At 36.0% G+C, this 15,398-nt stretch overlaps 4 protein-coding genes across 5 annotated transcripts; 1 reads left to right on the top strand and 3 right to left on the bottom strand.

Moving 5' to 3' along the window:
* Positions 1–5,278: 5,278 nt before the first annotated feature.
* On the bottom strand, positions 5,279–7,446 carry LOC123008488 (cyclin-dependent kinase 11B-like). Its single transcript, XM_044404313.1, has 5 exons — positions 7,250–7,446; positions 7,067–7,204; positions 5,912–7,004; positions 5,488–5,826; positions 5,279–5,410 (listed from the first exon to the last, which is right to left on the bottom strand). Exons 1-5 carry the CDS (start codon positions 7,330–7,332, stop codon positions 5,333–5,335), a joined length of 1,731 nt encoding a protein of 576 aa, XP_044260248.1. The 5' UTR covers positions 7,333–7,446; the 3' UTR covers positions 5,279–5,332.
* A 73-nt stretch (positions 7,447–7,519) lies between these two features.
* On the bottom strand, positions 7,520–10,313 carry LOC123008476 (cyclin-dependent kinase 11B-like). 2 transcript variants are annotated; one of them, XM_044404300.1, is made up of 4 exons: positions 9,942–10,313; positions 9,491–9,868; positions 7,699–9,439; positions 7,520–7,652 (listed from the first exon to the last, which is right to left on the bottom strand). In XM_044404300.1, the coding sequence occupies exons 1-4, from the start codon at positions 10,034–10,036 to the stop codon at positions 7,560–7,562; spliced, it is 2,307 nt and encodes a 768-aa protein (XP_044260235.1). In that variant the 5' UTR covers positions 10,037–10,313; the 3' UTR covers positions 7,520–7,559. The 2 variants fall into 2 exon arrangements, with proteins under 2 accessions (XP_044260235.1, XP_044260228.1); XM_044404293.1 differs by having other exon boundaries at positions 7,699–9,868; positions 9,942–10,312.
* Positions 10,122–12,092, top strand: LOC123008502. The gene is made up of 4 exons (XM_044404336.1): positions 10,122–10,642; positions 10,693–10,947; positions 10,999–11,112; positions 11,199–12,092. Exons 1-4 carry the CDS (start codon positions 10,505–10,507, stop codon positions 11,775–11,777), a joined length of 1,086 nt encoding a protein of 361 aa, XP_044260271.1. The 5' UTR covers positions 10,122–10,504; the 3' UTR covers positions 11,778–12,092.
* LOC123008493 (caspase Dronc-like) lies at positions 12,082–14,084 on the bottom strand. Its single transcript, XM_044404327.1, has 5 exons — positions 13,812–14,084; positions 13,695–13,742; positions 13,553–13,641; positions 12,626–13,489; positions 12,082–12,577 (listed from the first exon to the last, which is right to left on the bottom strand). Exons 1-5 carry the CDS (start codon positions 13,859–13,861, stop codon positions 12,372–12,374), a joined length of 1,257 nt encoding a protein of 418 aa, XP_044260262.1. The 5' UTR covers positions 13,862–14,084; the 3' UTR covers positions 12,082–12,371.
* Between the last annotated feature and the right edge of the window lie 1,314 nt (positions 14,085–15,398).

The raw sequence follows: 15,398 nt of genomic DNA on the forward strand, positions 1-15,398 counted from the left end.
AACCACTTTACAAAAAAAAAATAATTAGTGTAGCGTAAAATCCAATTAAAATGTGACCATTTATCAAGAATAACATTTTTCGAAATTTCTTTTAGTTTTCGGGTTTTAGAAAAAAAAAAAATTTAAATGGCAACCCACCATGATAATTTTTTTAATTAAAGATTATGATCTAAAAATGACCTTTAATTAAATAAAATTGTTTTTTAGCCAGTACTTTTTTTTTAATTAATTGTTAAAGTTGCGTTCCGAGCTCATCACGAAGATTTTCCGAACTTAACCGAAGTGGTTGTTTCATGCTTTTCATCATGGGAGAGCGCTGATTTCTATGCAGGTGCTTTGGGGTGGTTTCGAATGGACTAAAAATAGAAGAAAATGATTTGTTTTTACATTTTTTGATCCATCCGGAACCACCCCAAAGCACCTGCACCAAAAACCGGGCTCTCCAACGACCAAAGTTATGAAACGACTCCCTCGTTCAAGTTCGGAAAATCTTCGTGATGGGCTCGGAACGCAACTTTAACAATTTATTAAAAAAAAAGTACTGACTAGAAAACAATTCTGTTTAATTAGAGGTCATTTTTAGATCATAATCTTTAATTAAAAAAATTACCATAGTGGGTTGCCATTTAAAAAAAAAAAAAATTTCCAGAACTCGAAAACTAAAAAAAAATTCTAAAAATGTTATTCTTGATAAATGGTCACATTTTAATTGGACTTTACGCTACACTAATTATTTTTTTTTTGTAAAGTGGTTAGTTTACGAGAAAAACGCTTCGTTCCATACTTTTTATTCACCTGGTATGTATTTGTCAAATAGTGTATTTCAAAGTTGAAAAACAACGATAATAGTATATTAAAAAACAAATATTCTCATTGTGATATGAGCAGTTTACAATACACGATATTTACTTAGATGTTTTACTTATAAAAATTGCAAATTGAAAACCTCTACAAACTTAATTTTTGTAATGTAAAAGGTATTAAATTTGTATTTACTAAAATAAAAAACTGTCCAAATTTAATTCGTATTAGAAGCTAATTCCTATTAAACACAACAACATTGAATCTGTAAATTCTATTGATTGCAAATCCGGCCTGTGTTTCGCAATACAATGCTTTAGAAATGACGAAAATGGACAATGGTGTGTATTTTGCTATTCCGGATTATAAATTAACTGCTGTCACCAAAACTACATTTACCTTTGCGGAAATATCCTGCAATTTTACGACGGAAAGACCTTATTTCCGGTCATTTTGATAACTTTGGTGTTGGAGAGATTTTCATGTAAACTCTTTGAAATTATTGACGAAGACGTCAGACTTTTCTTGCTTTAAAAGTTTCAAAAATATGACGTGCGAAAAATATTCTTTAATTAAAGCGAACGAAGGACACGTCGCGAGACGGCTTGTCGCTGTAATAAATTTGCATATACAGGAGATGTTTCAGAGCGTCATTTTTGACGGGAGTTTTAATTGAAAATTTTTAACAATTGATTTTGTCCTGCATGCATATTTAACGCCACCGTCCGCTCCCTAATTGGGATTAATGGCGTTGATTATTTGATGTTTGCACCGACAAAAACAGAATTAATAGACGTCCAAAAATTTTACAATTAAATGAAAAAAATGGATTATCGATGCAATAAAATTACAACTTTTCGAATTGGGGCAGAAAGTTTCTGATTTATCGCGGTAAAACCCTTTCATTGCTAAATTTCAAGCCTACGTGTTCAATTTCCTGACACAATAATTTGCCGGAAAACAGATTAAACTAAAAGTTTTCGGAAAATTGTTCATTTCCCTAAGGATGAAACAAAAATCGCGAAGGTTTATAAAAGAATAACGGAAGGAAATACTAGTCGACACCTTGAGGAGTTCTTCTAGCGGTGATGTCTATTTCAATTTTACGCATGAATTATTTAGTCGTCTATGAGGGTTGATATGGTAGAAGTTTTTATGGAGCCACTGCCGAACATATAAACACGAAGGAACAGCTACATTGATGTGCAAATGAGAAACGGTAGAACGACTTGCTTGCAATATTTAGAAGCGACAGATTGCCGAGGTTTGCAGGAATTGGCCCGGGATGAACACATAAGTGTCTCATCTTCTTCCAGAATTGAAAAAGTTGATAGGACGCTTGCCGAAAACGAAAAATCGAACACCAAACGAAAAAATACAAAACACAATATCGAACGTGTTAAAAAAACATTATTCAATTCCAAGCCACGATCAAATACTACTGAAAAAAGTATCGATACACGAGTATGACTTCCAGTCACTTTCCCATCTGACTACACAAACAATAATAGAGCTAGTCTTGTCAATATAAAAAAAAACTAACTAAATATAAAATATGGTGTTCAAAAAGTACTGATTTTTCATAACTCGCCCCACAGCAACTGCAAGCATTGTGTTTGGCACAGAATCACCTGCACGCTTTTAAACAAACAAAAAATGTGTCGACATTCAACATTTCCATATTTCAATAAAGGTTTTTAATAATAATGATTTGAACGCCACAAAAACTCACAAATAATTTTAATGATTGATACTCGAAAATTCATTCAATTCATAAAATCAAATATTTTTTAATTAAAGAACAAATGAAATCCTGTTAATTATACCAGCTCGTGATTTATCATTGAAAAACAGAAACGTTGCAAAATTTTGTACCAACATAATACATTTAAATTGCGGGTCGGCTAAAAGTATCCACAAACAACTTAAAGATGTAACGGGTCGTTGATTTGAAAATTAATATTTTTATTTTTAGTGTCATGTTTAAATACAGAAAAAAATCGGGCCTGAAAATGTTATTATTACTTATTACATAAAAATCTTTAATAGTTTCTAAAAAGAAAGTTTCAACTGTAAACATTTTTACCAACTCGGAGAAAAGTAAAACATTATTTTGATTATTCGCAACATTGTAATTTGATAAACACAGTTTCAGTTTTTAACTTTTTGAAGGCAATAAAATATCATAAAAACGTCAATAGCTACGAAACAATGGCTCATAGAAAAATTTATGAGCAACTCTCGATCTCTCGTGTTATTTTACATATAAGTAAATTACAATTTTAATAAATTTATGTAACCTACATTTTCCGTAAAGTGGGCGTAAGTAAATTACACGATTTCAAAGCAAATATTTGCGAAACCACTTTGACACATTTTAATTTTATATTTATTCCAGTTCACAGTTGGCAAACAATAATTAGATATAAATAATAACAGTGCTCTTTTTTAATCAGTTCATAAACTGTGTTTCTGATAAAAGAATTAACAAAACAATTAAAAATTTTATGAAACATTTTAGTAGCAATTCTTTCCACATTCGTGCATCTGATTCTTCACTCTGCATATCCAATTTTTCGAGTTTTTTTAGCTGGATTGCCGAAAAAAATTAGACGTTATTTAGGATTACTCCGGCCGAATCCGGGCGCTCGTGTAAAAAATCTGCCTCTTAGCCGGTTACCCGGAAGCAGTACGTCTCTGTCACAGTTGAGCTCTTCACTGGTGCACACAAAGCTTTAAAGATGCGATTGCAACATAGCTGAAGAGCTTTACATAACTCATACGCCGATAAAGGTATGTCGGTTATTATTGACCGCTTGGAACGTATCCAGAGGTGATACATCGACACGTAGGTCCTTTTTTTTCAACGAGACAAGTGGAGGAAAAATGCCAGTGATTTATCTGCGAAAGCCAACATATTTCCGTTTTATGTGTCTCTCCAGTCCGGCTCTGGATAATAACGTGGGGTGGGGCAAGCGGCGTGCTTCCTACTCCTCCAATTTCAAATATTACTCGGAATTTATGGAAATTTATGTGTTTACGTGTTCGAAAGTGCAGGAAGTGGCCCTTTCCGCATGTATGCAATTACATTCGAGATGCAACTTCCTTTAAAAGGGAAAAATAGAATTATGAGGTCAGGTAATAAACAGCACGTTACGCTGTCTCTGCAGGTGTTTGGCAATTTCTTAATTTTTTACGAGGAGTAATAAAGTGTCTTAATTTACGGCTGGTACGTCGGCTTTTGTATTTTTGATGCCGTCTTCGGTAGCATTACCGGTATTAAAACTGACGCTTCCGTTCCAATTTCCTGTCGTCGAATCAAGTTTATAAAATTAAATTGCGCACTGCGGTGCGACATTATTTATCGCCGCAATTTTCACCTGAACAAACTAAATCCTAAAAAAAGATTTCAGATTTAAGTGCATAATAAATTCAGACAAGACATGCTTAAATTCTACTTCGCCAAGATAAAACATTCATAGAAAGGTGAGGTGCAGCGGGGACCCTTGGGTTATAATCCCATTGTCTTCCTAGAGACGAATATAAATAATTGAGACGTTCGTCGATCGATTACTATCAAATAATCCTGAAAGGTTCGAGCTACAATTTTTAATTAGATGCATACTCCAGAGATTTTCGAGATGAAAGTATATTGATTGCGCGAATTGCCCTAATATTTCTTGTCATTGATAGATTATCTTAAAAGCTTTTTTGCACTTGGAGGATTTATGGAAGGATTGTCGTTAAGGAGAATTTTAAATTATAATGTAGTGGCGTTAAGTGACGATTTACAAGGAAAGGGTGCACTAATTCACATCAGGTCCACAATTAAAAAAATGCAATGTTCAGCTAAAACTATCGCCATTTTAGTGATCGATGAAAACAAAACCAATAAAACTAAGACATTAGAAAAATCTCATTAAATTAGATTCAAATTCCAGTCAGTATCTTTGATTTTCAATTGAATTATCTATTTGTGTAAAAACTTGTATTTTGTCGTAAATTTTTCGATATTATAATAATAATAATTCGGTCGAATAAGGTCAAGACGAGCAAATTGGTTGCTTACCTTGTCGTGTCACTTTATGTGATCGCGCTGTTCACGAACCTAAGAAAAATACCAAGTTTTACGGCCCGGTTACATTCCCAATCGGAAAAATTACATCTGAGCCAAAAAATATCACATCGTGTTACAGCACACGTCTTGTCCTTGCCTGAGCTTATAAAATATTGTCTACGTCAAAAGAATCGACTTTATGCAATACATCAAGAAATTTTACGAACATTATGTCAATACATGACCTCGAACTAATCGAATTGCAAAAACGTAATCTCCAACAACCTAAAGGAAAGTAAATATTTAAATCTAGATCAGCGTCCGGCAGTTTAAGAGCATTATACAGTATGTTTACTTTTCATTAAATTCTCACTACGATCTTAAATACGAGAGAAAAGGGTCTCGAAAATAAAAGTTCTCTTCAAAGTACCTGAAATTTATTCAATAATCGGAACATTGATAGAAAATCTACTTTCAAAACTTTAAACTAAATCCAGCTCCTATCCTGCTATTGTCATTCTCGAGACCTATTCTAAACCCGTCTTCGTCACCCTGAAACAAAACTTTAACAAGCCAACAATCGACAAAAAACAACTTGATCCATAACTCAGTTTGAAAGTCAAACCTACCAATTTTTTATATTCTCCACCACCAGACGGCGGCTTCGGGCTAGCCTCAGCCGCCCTCTTCTGGCCCAATTCGCTTTTGGCCGGCCATTTAGGAAAGTTAGAAGGATCAATCGGAGGAGGAAATTCACTAAAATACGGATGTTTTAAAGCGTCCTCGGCTGATATTCTTTGGTGAGGGTCAAAGGTCAAAAAATTCAACATAAAGCTTAGACCCAAATCGTTCAACATTTGAAATCGTTTACGCAAATTCGATACCGTATGATTCGTAAATTTCATTTTTTGAACCACAGGTAACTTGTTAAAACCGGGCCAGATTTTCTCAGTCGGCGTCCCCAGACACTAAAACATAAGAATATCCACCTAACACAGCCATCACGCTTAATTCCAGAGTTACATACATATTTTTTTAAGGAAGATAACAAACCTTAAAAATCCTGTTGAGCTGTTCGGCTTCAGACTTCCCGGGAAAAATTGCGTTCATTAATAAAAATTCGGCAAAAATACACCCGACTGACCACATATCGATCGGCGTTGAATACTCTTTGACACCAAGCAGCAATTCCGGCGCTCTGTACCACAGTGTTACCACTATTGGAGTGTAAGGCCGCAACGGTGATCCATACTCTCTCGCCAATCCAAAATCACCGACTTTCAAAATTCCGTTATGCGATAAAAGTAGATTTGATGTTTTCAAATCGCGGTGCAAAATCCAATTATCGTGGAGATGTGCGACTGCCGCTAGCAATTGTTTGAGAAGACATTTGACTTCTCCTGGCGTAAAATGTTGATCTTTGCGTCTCATCATCTCGATGAGAGATTTAAGGTCGTGTTCGACGTAATCCATCACGATGAAAATCTTATCCATATTACTACCAACTACAATTTCTCTAACAGTTACAATATTTGGATGTTGACCTTTGAGAAGGGTGTTGATTTCGCGCAGTGACGTAATTGGAAAGCCTTCTTTTTCTTTTTCCATTTTCAGTTTTTTGAGGGCGACTATATCGTCTGTTCTTTTATCTTTAAACCTATAGACTACACCGTAAGTGCCTTCAGCGATACGATTTAAACACTGAAATTCGTCCAGTGACCGGCAACCCTCAATGGCAGGGTAATAAGGAGGTAGAGTTTCATCATATTCACGTTTTTCATCAGGCTCTTCCGATTTCTCTATTATTTCTTCACTGAGCTTACTTTCAGTACTTTCATCACTGTCTTCCTCTAGTTTGAGCCTTTTTTCTGAAGGCGGTGTAATATCCGATTCTAAATCTTTAAAATCATCTTCTAAAATCTCACTAAATGTTTTAGATTCTTCTATTGCATTTTCAGTTTCATTTTTCCTATTCTCTGAGTCATGATTTAAATTTCTAAAATCTTTTGATTTCTGTACATCATACTTACATGAATCAGAGTATTTTGATCCTAGTAAGTTACCTTTTGTATCTTTCTCATCTCTATGAGATTTTTTTCGGTGGTGGCGAGATCTGTCTCGCTCCATCGAGCGGTGTCGCCGATCTCTGTATCACATAAAATATAATATTTAATAACAAAAATAATCGCTCTAAATAGTCCCCCCTACCTGTGGTGTCTGTCCCTATGCGAGTGTCTCTTCTCTCTAAAGCCGTCCGCTCTTTCATGCCTGAAATGCCCACGATAATCTTCCCGATGTCTTCTTTTCGTGCTCTCGGCCAGTCTTTCTGCCGTTGCCATCATCAGTCTAAAAGAAAAGTAGTCTAAAGAGCCTCAAAACAACATTACTAACCTCAAACTCAAATCTTCATTTGTAGGCGATTTATCGCCAAATGTGTCTTCCGAATTTTCTTTATTTATTGAACTTCCCGACATTATTAACTAATTTGTACACGTTCAATAAGAAAATACACGAAACATCACAAAACAGGAAAAATTTTTTCAATAATTACTCAAACGTCATTTCTTGCCAACATGGCGACTAAAACAAAAAATCCCCAAATGAAATTAAACAAATTTTTTTCATTATTGTTTGTTGGGTTAATAAAAATGACAATTTTTCTACTTTTTCTTGTAATATACATTATAAATTATAATTAGCACTAAAACTTGAGACTGAACCCGCCCCCCATTCTTCTATTGTCCACACCCATCCCTATCCGGAATCCGTAACCGTCATCGTCACCATCGCCTCCCTATAACACAAAATTAACAAAAATAAATTATAAATCCAATACCGACCAATTTCTTATATTCTCCACCCCCACTTGGCGGTTTGGGACTCGCAGCTAAAGCCCTTTTCTGACCTAATTCACTTTTGGCCGGCCAAGTTGGAAACATTGCAGGATCAATGGGGAGCGGCGCTTCATTGAAATAAGTATGTTGCAAAGCTTCCTCCGCTGTGACTCTTTGAGCGGGATCAAAAGTCAAAAACTTGGTTAACAAATTTAACCCTAAATCCGTTAACATGCTGAATTTAGTACGCAAATTCGAGACAGGGTAATCGCTAAATTTCATTTTTTGCACGGCCGGTAGTTTATTAAATCCGGGCCAGATTTTCTCACTAGGAGTCCCCAAATCACGGAAGATTCTATTAAGTTGATCCACTTCGGATTTTCCAGGGAAAAGTGCGTTCATCAGGAGAAGTTCGGCGAAAATGCACCCCACAGACCACATATCGATAGGAGTTGAATATTCTTTCGTACATAAAAGCAACTCTGGGGCTCTGTACCACAAAGTTACAACAATAGGAGTGTAAGCCTTCAAGGGCGAGCCATACTCTCTCGCCAAACCAAAATCTCCAACTTTTAGAATCCCCTTATGGGAGAGTAAAAGGTTTGAAGTTTTTAAGTCTCGGTGCAAAATCCAATTGTCATGTAAGTGTGCCACGGCCAGTAGCAATTGTTTGAGAAGACATTTGACTTCCCCCGGCATAAAATTTTGTTTTTTGTGTCTCATTGTCTCCATTAACGATTTCAAATCGTGTTCCACGTAATCCATTACGATGAAAATCTTGTCCATGTTGCTACCAACAACAATTTCTCTCACTGTGACAATATTCGGGTGTTGTCCTTTCAAAAGAGTGTTAATTTCACGTAGCGATGTAATCGGGAACCCCTCCTTCTCTTTCTCCATTTTCAGTCTTTTTAAAGCCACAATATCTTCAGTTCTTTTATCTTTGGCCCTGTATACCACCCCATAGGTGCCTTCTTCAATCCGATTCAAACACTGGAATTCTTCCACCGACCGGCAGCCCTGCACCGCTGGGTAATACGGAGGCAAATCTTCATCAATCTTCGGTTTGTTAATCTCCTCTTTCTTCTCGTTATCTTCAACGGTTTCTTTTTCTTCAGACGGTTCGCGGCCATTTTTTGGTGAGACTGACGCCGAACGCTCGCTGCTTACACTCCTACATCGTGATTTCCGTTCCGAGGAAACGCTTCGTTCCCTTGAATCGGAAGAATGGTCAGATCGAGAGTGCCTAGAGTTGGTGCTGCTCCTCGCACTTTCTTCACTATGATCGCTCTTGTTGTCAGTCTCGTCGTATTGAACCTCCATTTCTTCATCTGAGTTGTCTGAAACCATGACGACGTTCGACTCCTCCACTCTTAATCTCTTATTGTAAAAATCTTCGTCGTCTTGTTGCTTTCGTTTGGCTGCTTTTTCCAGATGGCGTCTTTCTCTTTCCATCCTTGATTGTTCCTTCATTCTGGCCATTTCGCGCTCAGCTTCTAACAATTTCTCTTTCCTTAATTCCTGTTGCGCCCTTTCTTCTTCCGTTAATTTCTCTTCTTTTTCTTCTCTCTTATGTCTCTTATGTTCTTCTCCCGTACTTATATTAATAATTTCTTTCACGTACATCCCCGCTTCGCCTTGTAGCGCACTATCAAGTGTCTCTACCTCTCTGTACTTTTTATCCTTTTCTCTTTCACCTTTATCCAAATCGTCACCTTTAGTCGTCCTCTTGCTCAGCAACCTCTCCCTTAAATCCTGCAGTGTCTTATCTGCTCTATCTCTCTTTTCTTCCTCATACCTTCTGTGTTTGTCAGCCCCACGTCCCTCTTTGACTTTCTTTTCTTCATATTTTCGCGCATCTGAATGTCTTGATCTTGAAGGATCCTCCTTTCGTTCTCGGTAATATTGAAGTTCGCTGTAAGCCATTTGTTCACGGTAGTAACGTTCTTTTTCCCTTTGATAATGTTCACGCTCCTTGTTTGACCGCGACTGCTTGTCTCGATGATGTTTTTCACGATGGGAATGTCTTTCTTCGCGATGACGCTCTGAACGTTTGTGGTGGGAACGACTCTCGTGACCCTCACGACGTTTGTTCCGCGAACTTTGGGAAGACACTCGGGCTTGAGGAGGCTTGATGTCTAGTGAATCGATGTTTTCACCATCTTCTTCGGACAAACTGAAATAAACACAAATGAGTCTCAAAAACTAAAACATTGGTTCACGATGTAACAGCCCCCTTGAGAACTAACCTGAAGTCCATCGTTTCATCCTTCTGTCTCGAAGTTTCCGGACTTTGCCTCAACTCTCCATCCTCACTTTGTTCGTCTCCCGAATTATAACTCATTTTGGCAAATTTTTGATCTGTAAACTAATTACAGGGAATTGTTTATTTGTGACATTTTTTTATTTTGAGGTTAGGATTAATCCAACTGATGTGAAGTTAGCTGCAGTCGCCAAAAATTAATTGTCCAAGTCCAGAACATCATATTAAAACTAGTGAACGTGTCTGATTATATTAATTGTACGACTTGTGATTAAAATAAATTGGTTTTAATTGTGCCAAATCAAAATTTAAAGTGTTTAAGGTGCGTGACAGCTCCTTTAGTGACTCACTTCACGTCTTATCAACTGTCAAATGACTAACCTCTTCATGTGATTTTATCGAAAATTTTTATAAATAATGGAAATCCGAGGCTTGTGCGTGAGTTAGCAGACGTTACTTAACTTGATATTGGTCCCCAAATAGTTATTTTATCATGTGAATGCAAAATTAATACTTGGGACTTTTGAATGGAAATCGTGTTGTGCCCCAATGAAGAATAAGAATTTCATCAGGTTTCTGTTCGGAATAATCATTGTTAGTTTATTTTTGATTATATTTCGACAACATAAGCCGGAAACGATTCAGAATATTGTTTCCACCACCCACCAACAAATCCGCAATTTTAAGGTGCGTCTTTTGGGAAAATTTTGGAAAAAGAAATATTGTTGTGGTTTTAGGACACGTTCCGAGATGCTGATGCGAAAACTCTTGCCGCTGACGACAAATACCTGACTTTGTTAGGGTTCACAGATAGCCCTAGATTGTATCCAAATGACATCTGGAGGAATACTTCACTGCCTGTCATTGTCACGTATGTTATGGAAGGACAGGAAAGTCAAGTTGTAGGACTTATTAATAACGTAGGAAGGGTTCTGCCAAACAATACAATTCTAGTTTATAACCTTGGTTTAGGTAATTATGGCCTAAAAACGGTAATTTTTATTTTTTCTCAAAATTCTCCACTAAACTAAAACAATTCACAGCTCTTAAATTATTGCAACAACAGTAGATGCCAGGCCTTGACCCTAAGTCTGTCCGCTTTTCCCTCCCACGTAGACGAGGAGAGCATACGAGCCTACAGACCCCTTGTAATCCAGGTATAGTGACCTGATTTTTGATCAAAGTGGCCTATGATTTTCAAATTAAGTTAAGGTGTAAACAAAAGGTGGTGCTATTGTTGCAGGACGCTCTTCAGCGCACCGGCGCCGTGTTGTTCCTGGAGTGCGGGTATCGTTTTTCCCGCCATTTAACCCACGACGTCATAATGGATCTATTTGAGAAGCGCGCCAAGTCTCAAGGCATCGTCACGTGGCCAATGTCGTTGAAAAACCCAGTTTCGAGTCTGACGCACAAGAAGATGTTCCAATACTTTCACACCGACGCCGAGAATTTTCTTTTCCTGCAAATGGTGAACGCGGACGTCCTCTTGATCGTTAACACGGAATCGGTGCACAACGAAATCATGCTGCCTTGGGTCAAGTGCGCGTTGACTCAAGACTGCATCGTTCCGATTGGGGCGCAGTCGGCAGGATGTCGTTTCGATAAAAAGCCCCAATATCGATACTCCGGGTGCCATAGCTACGATACGTCAGCACTCAATATAGTTTTAGGTCTGAAATTTAACATGGACGGTAGTCAGTACATGTATGACGAGTCGGAAAAACTTTTCGAGACGGTTGAACTGAGCAAAGCCGAGGCTCTCTTGAGAGAATTCGAACAAAATATTACTACTGAAGGACGATTCATGTCTTTCGACACGTAAAATATTATATCGGACCAAATTCAGTGTGATAATAATGTAAAGCGTACAGTTATTCCGTTTTCAAACCAAATATGCCAAGCATTTGATTTCGTTTTTTAAACAGCGAAGTTGGCTCTGAACTTTGTGATTTAGTTGGTATTTGCTGTACAAAGTAACGCATTTTCCTTGTCGTTACATAGGGGCGATCAGCTCTTTGCAGGTCACGCGGTTCGATGTCGAACCACATTGTAATTTCTTTGACTGTACATAGTTATTTATTATTTCTGTTGTAATTGAAGTGCTTATTTAAATAATAAAAATACACTAAACACGAAACGTTTTATTATTTAAAATACGGTCACAGGGCCACAGCCTTAACTTTTTAGAACAAGAACTTTGACTTTATGTAATATAAAAATATTATGGCACACTAAACAATTATGAAAAAAGTAATTATTGATACATAAAATTACAGCCGCTTTTTTCAGTCAATTTTCAATAAACAAAATACATGACGTATGATAATTGATCTAAATAGGAATAAGTTAATTTATGCATTATTTATGCGTCTGTTGAATAAAAAAAATACTTAAAACAAAATGTAGCTTCAACATTTTACGCTGGATGCAAGTAGCACCTCTTGAACCCCCTGTTCTCATAGTGCGTCGTCTGTCGCACACTGCCTTTTATTGTTGTCAACTGAACATCGACCATTTTCAACAAATCCTCGACGTGGTATTCATGAGCGTGCTGGCTGAACACGTCACACAAAGTACTGATGTACCAAGTCCCCGAAGTGGTGTCCCGATGCGACAAAAACCCTAAAAAAACAAAATAACCATTTGACACGAACCGCAGACTAAACGCACCTGGCAGAGTAGAATAAGCGATAAGGGCATCGGCAAGAACTGGTACTCTACTTGGGATGCGAGTAGCATCACTTTCAATAAATTGCTCGTTGTCTCCACGACAACACTGAAAAATGAATATTTTGGGTTTGCCTTTCAAATATTTGCAATTTTCTTCGTTGAAAAAATCCAAGAGATCATCAACGAGGATGCCCTTCTCGTCCAAACCGAAAATTTCCGTGCCTCCGAGAGTCTCGTTTCGGGTGCCGTGACTCATTACGACTACCACTGCGATGTCTGCATTCTTCAGTGAGGATTTCTTACTGAAATTTTTGATGGTCGATTCCATGGACGATTTTTTCAAATCGCGTTCAAATGTTACTTTAAATCCCATTTGTTTGAACAATTCTTTGAGATTTTCATGGTCGACTTTGGCCCCCTCTCGATAGCCTTTATCTTTAAACATTATGTTGTTTATAATTAGGACTTCTCCCCGGTTTTTTGAGTGGGTTTCATAAGTTGGAATTACACAAGCGGCGTCGTAAAATTTCCCGGTTTTTTTTACTACCAATTTTTTCTTTTTGGAGCCAGTTTCTTGGACGGTTCCCGGCAAAACTGGGGGCAAAGCTGTTTGGGGTCGTGAGGATTGAAAAAAACTATTATAAGCGGGAGAATTTCGGTTGAAATTATTTTGGTTTTGGACAGGCCTTGACAAAGCTCTTGATGGTGGGTAAATGTTGGTACCACCATAGACGGGAGAATTATGCTTATAAGGACTTTGATAATTTATGTTAATAGGCTTAGCATCTGAGGTAAACCCTGGATTGGAGATTGATGATGACCTCGCTCTTGGAGGGTTTGGAAGAGCCAAGAGGTTTGATTTGTCTAAAATACAAAACATAATAATAGAATTGGCTAGAAATGACAGTTATAACTTATAAGACTTACCTGAAACCCCCGACAATAAACTAGGATTTGAACTAGTACCACTGTTGTTATTATGAACAGAAATGTACTGAGATCGTTGCTCAATTGTTCTGGACAAAAACTACATTCAAAAATTGTAAAACAAAACGCAAATGAAACATACCTAACTGTCACAGTTTGACTAGTTTGAGTTACTTGAGTTTGACTTGCCCTAGAATTGAGAAATGAAATATCCTTCTTTTTCAACAAATAACACAAAATAAAACTAAAGAAATCTTACCTCACAACCGTTTTTTTCTCGTCTTTTTCTTTGTTCTTTTTCGACCACATTTTCGAATCTCCCCAATGATTTTCCTCCTTTGTGACGATAGTTTCTCAGATAAGATAACAAATGATTATAGGCACATACGAACAAAATGTGTATCACTTAATAATTAATTTACACAAAAACGATGAAAAATACAATTAATATTTATATGAACAATGTAAAACAAAGCTAACAAGTATTAAGTCCATCATCATTCATAGTTACACACTAACTGAACTCAGAGCTCGCTAAACTCAGTTATCGTTATAATAATTTATAATATTCTTATCACTGCGATAAAAGCGTGAGTAAGACTTATTCTGTTTTCGATTTGGATCAACTTGAAATACCTAAGTAATAAAAAAAAAACGATTTCACAATGGGTGTTTAATAATAGTGATAATTTTCATTTTTTCGCAAATTTCTTTACTGATGTCGATAGATATATAATAATTTCAAGTACCTATAAAGTATTTTACTGCTCTAACCAACCCAACGTAGGTCCAACCGCGGTGGTATCAACCAACCAAAATTTGACAAATCAAACTGTCCACTCTTTATTTCTTAACTGATTTTTCAAAATTTTGCCCTCCTCAACAATAATAAGCATCAAACCTTAAAGTAGGTATCTATCTTTCAAAAATAATAGGAATAATAAACAAACACGAATACAAAATGGTAAATGTAGTTAAATTAAATGAATGTCTTTTATTGTACAAAAATATTGTTATACATCATCGTTTAACAATGCGTAACTTAATTTTTAATAATATAATATAATAAGCAGTAATGTGTACATATTAAAACCCCACATTTTGCAAGTTTATTGCAAGCTATGACAATTTATAAAACTCTATAACAGAAGAAAAAATACATATCAATTTATAGTAATTTGGTTATATTTATTTATTTGATTGTTTGTTTATACATATATTTCTTTAATTTAAATAAATTTAGTATTTATGAAAGTTTTATGATATCTGTAAAGTGCGTATTCTTGAATAACGTCGTAATCTTTATGCAACATCTTATTGTTGTAACAAATTTTTAAATTTGCTAATTTAATATCGCTAAAACAAGAGAAGTTTACTTATTATTTGGTATAGGTATATTATACGCATTCACAATTTATAAAATGCAATTTTAAAGTATGTGAAATAAAATTTTAAGTTCAAAATTGTTGACTTCTTCAATGAATGAAAATAGTAAAATTAATTAAAATACATTTAAAAATATGCAATAATATGAAATAAAAATCAATTAAAATTTATAACCGATAGATTAAGGTCAACGATCGCAAATTTAGAAACAATTTTAAAAATATCTTCTTAGGGATTAAGCTTGTCGGCGCAAGCTCTAATAAAATGCGCAATCTCGGTAGTGAAACAAATTAAAAATTATTTACAAAGCAACTTGTACCAAAACAATAAAAAAGAGGTCTCTTCTTATCCGAGAATCAAATGCAATGAATTGGCTTACTATGTTTATGAAACATCTACTCATACTTCTGCTAATACAAAAAAAATCACTTACTTCATTAGGTGATAAAGGTGGAATAAA

Source organism: Tribolium madens, unplaced genomic scaffold (assembly GCF_015345945.1).
Source record: "Tribolium madens isolate multiple individuals breed KSU strain unplaced genomic scaffold, Tmad_KSU_1.1 Scaffold_19;HRSCAF=116;Tcas5.2_LG9, whole genome shotgun sequence".
Taxonomy (NCBI): domain Eukaryota; kingdom Metazoa; phylum Arthropoda; class Insecta; order Coleoptera; family Tenebrionidae; genus Tribolium; species Tribolium madens.

Excerpts from the sequence above, each read along its gene's own strand:
- LOC123008488 (XM_044404313.1), bottom strand. The coding sequence starts at position 7,332 with ATGTCGGGAAGTTCAATAAATAAAGAAAATTCGGAAGACACATTTGGC. Across the intron at positions 7,205-7,249 it reads AATGAAGATTTGAGTTTGAG|ACTGATGATGGCAACGGCAG; the intron begins GTTAGTAATGTT and ends CTTTTCTTTTAG. Across the intron at positions 5,827-5,911 it reads AGCTCAACAGGATTTTTAAG|TGTCTGGGGACGCCGACTGA; the intron begins GTTTGTTATCTT and ends CTTATGTTTTAG.
- LOC123008476 (XM_044404293.1), bottom strand. The coding sequence starts at position 10,036 with ATGAGTTATAATTCGGGAGACGAACAAAGTGAGGATGGAGAGTTGAGG. Across the intron at positions 9,869-9,941 it reads GATGAAACGATGGACTTCAG|TTTGTCCGAAGAAGATGGTG; the intron begins GTTAGTTCTCAA and ends TGTTTATTTCAG. Across the intron at positions 7,653-7,698 it reads GTGGAGAATATAAGAAATTG|GGAGGCGATGGTGACGATGA; the intron begins GTCGGTATTGGA and ends TTTGTGTTATAG.
- LOC123008502 (XM_044404336.1), top strand. The coding sequence starts at position 10,505 with ATGAAGAATAAGAATTTCATCAGGTTTCTGTTCGGAATAATCATTGTT. Across the intron at positions 10,643-10,692 it reads AACAAATCCGCAATTTTAAG|GACACGTTCCGAGATGCTGA; the intron begins GTGCGTCTTTTG and ends TTGTGGTTTTAG. Across the intron at positions 10,948-10,998 it reads GTAATTATGGCCTAAAAACG|CTCTTAAATTATTGCAACAA; the intron begins GTAATTTTTATT and ends AACAATTCACAG.
- LOC123008493 (XM_044404327.1), bottom strand. The coding sequence starts at position 13,861 with ATGTGGTCGAAAAAGAACAAAGAAAAAGACGAGAAAAAAACGGTTGTG. Across the intron at positions 13,642-13,694 it reads AGTCAAACTGTGACAGTTAG|AACAATTGAGCAACGATCTC; the intron begins GTATGTTTCATT and ends GTTTTTGTCCAG. Across the intron at positions 13,490-13,552 it reads TTTATTGTCGGGGGTTTCAG|ACAAATCAAACCTCTTGGCT; the intron begins GTAAGTCTTATA and ends TTTGTATTTTAG.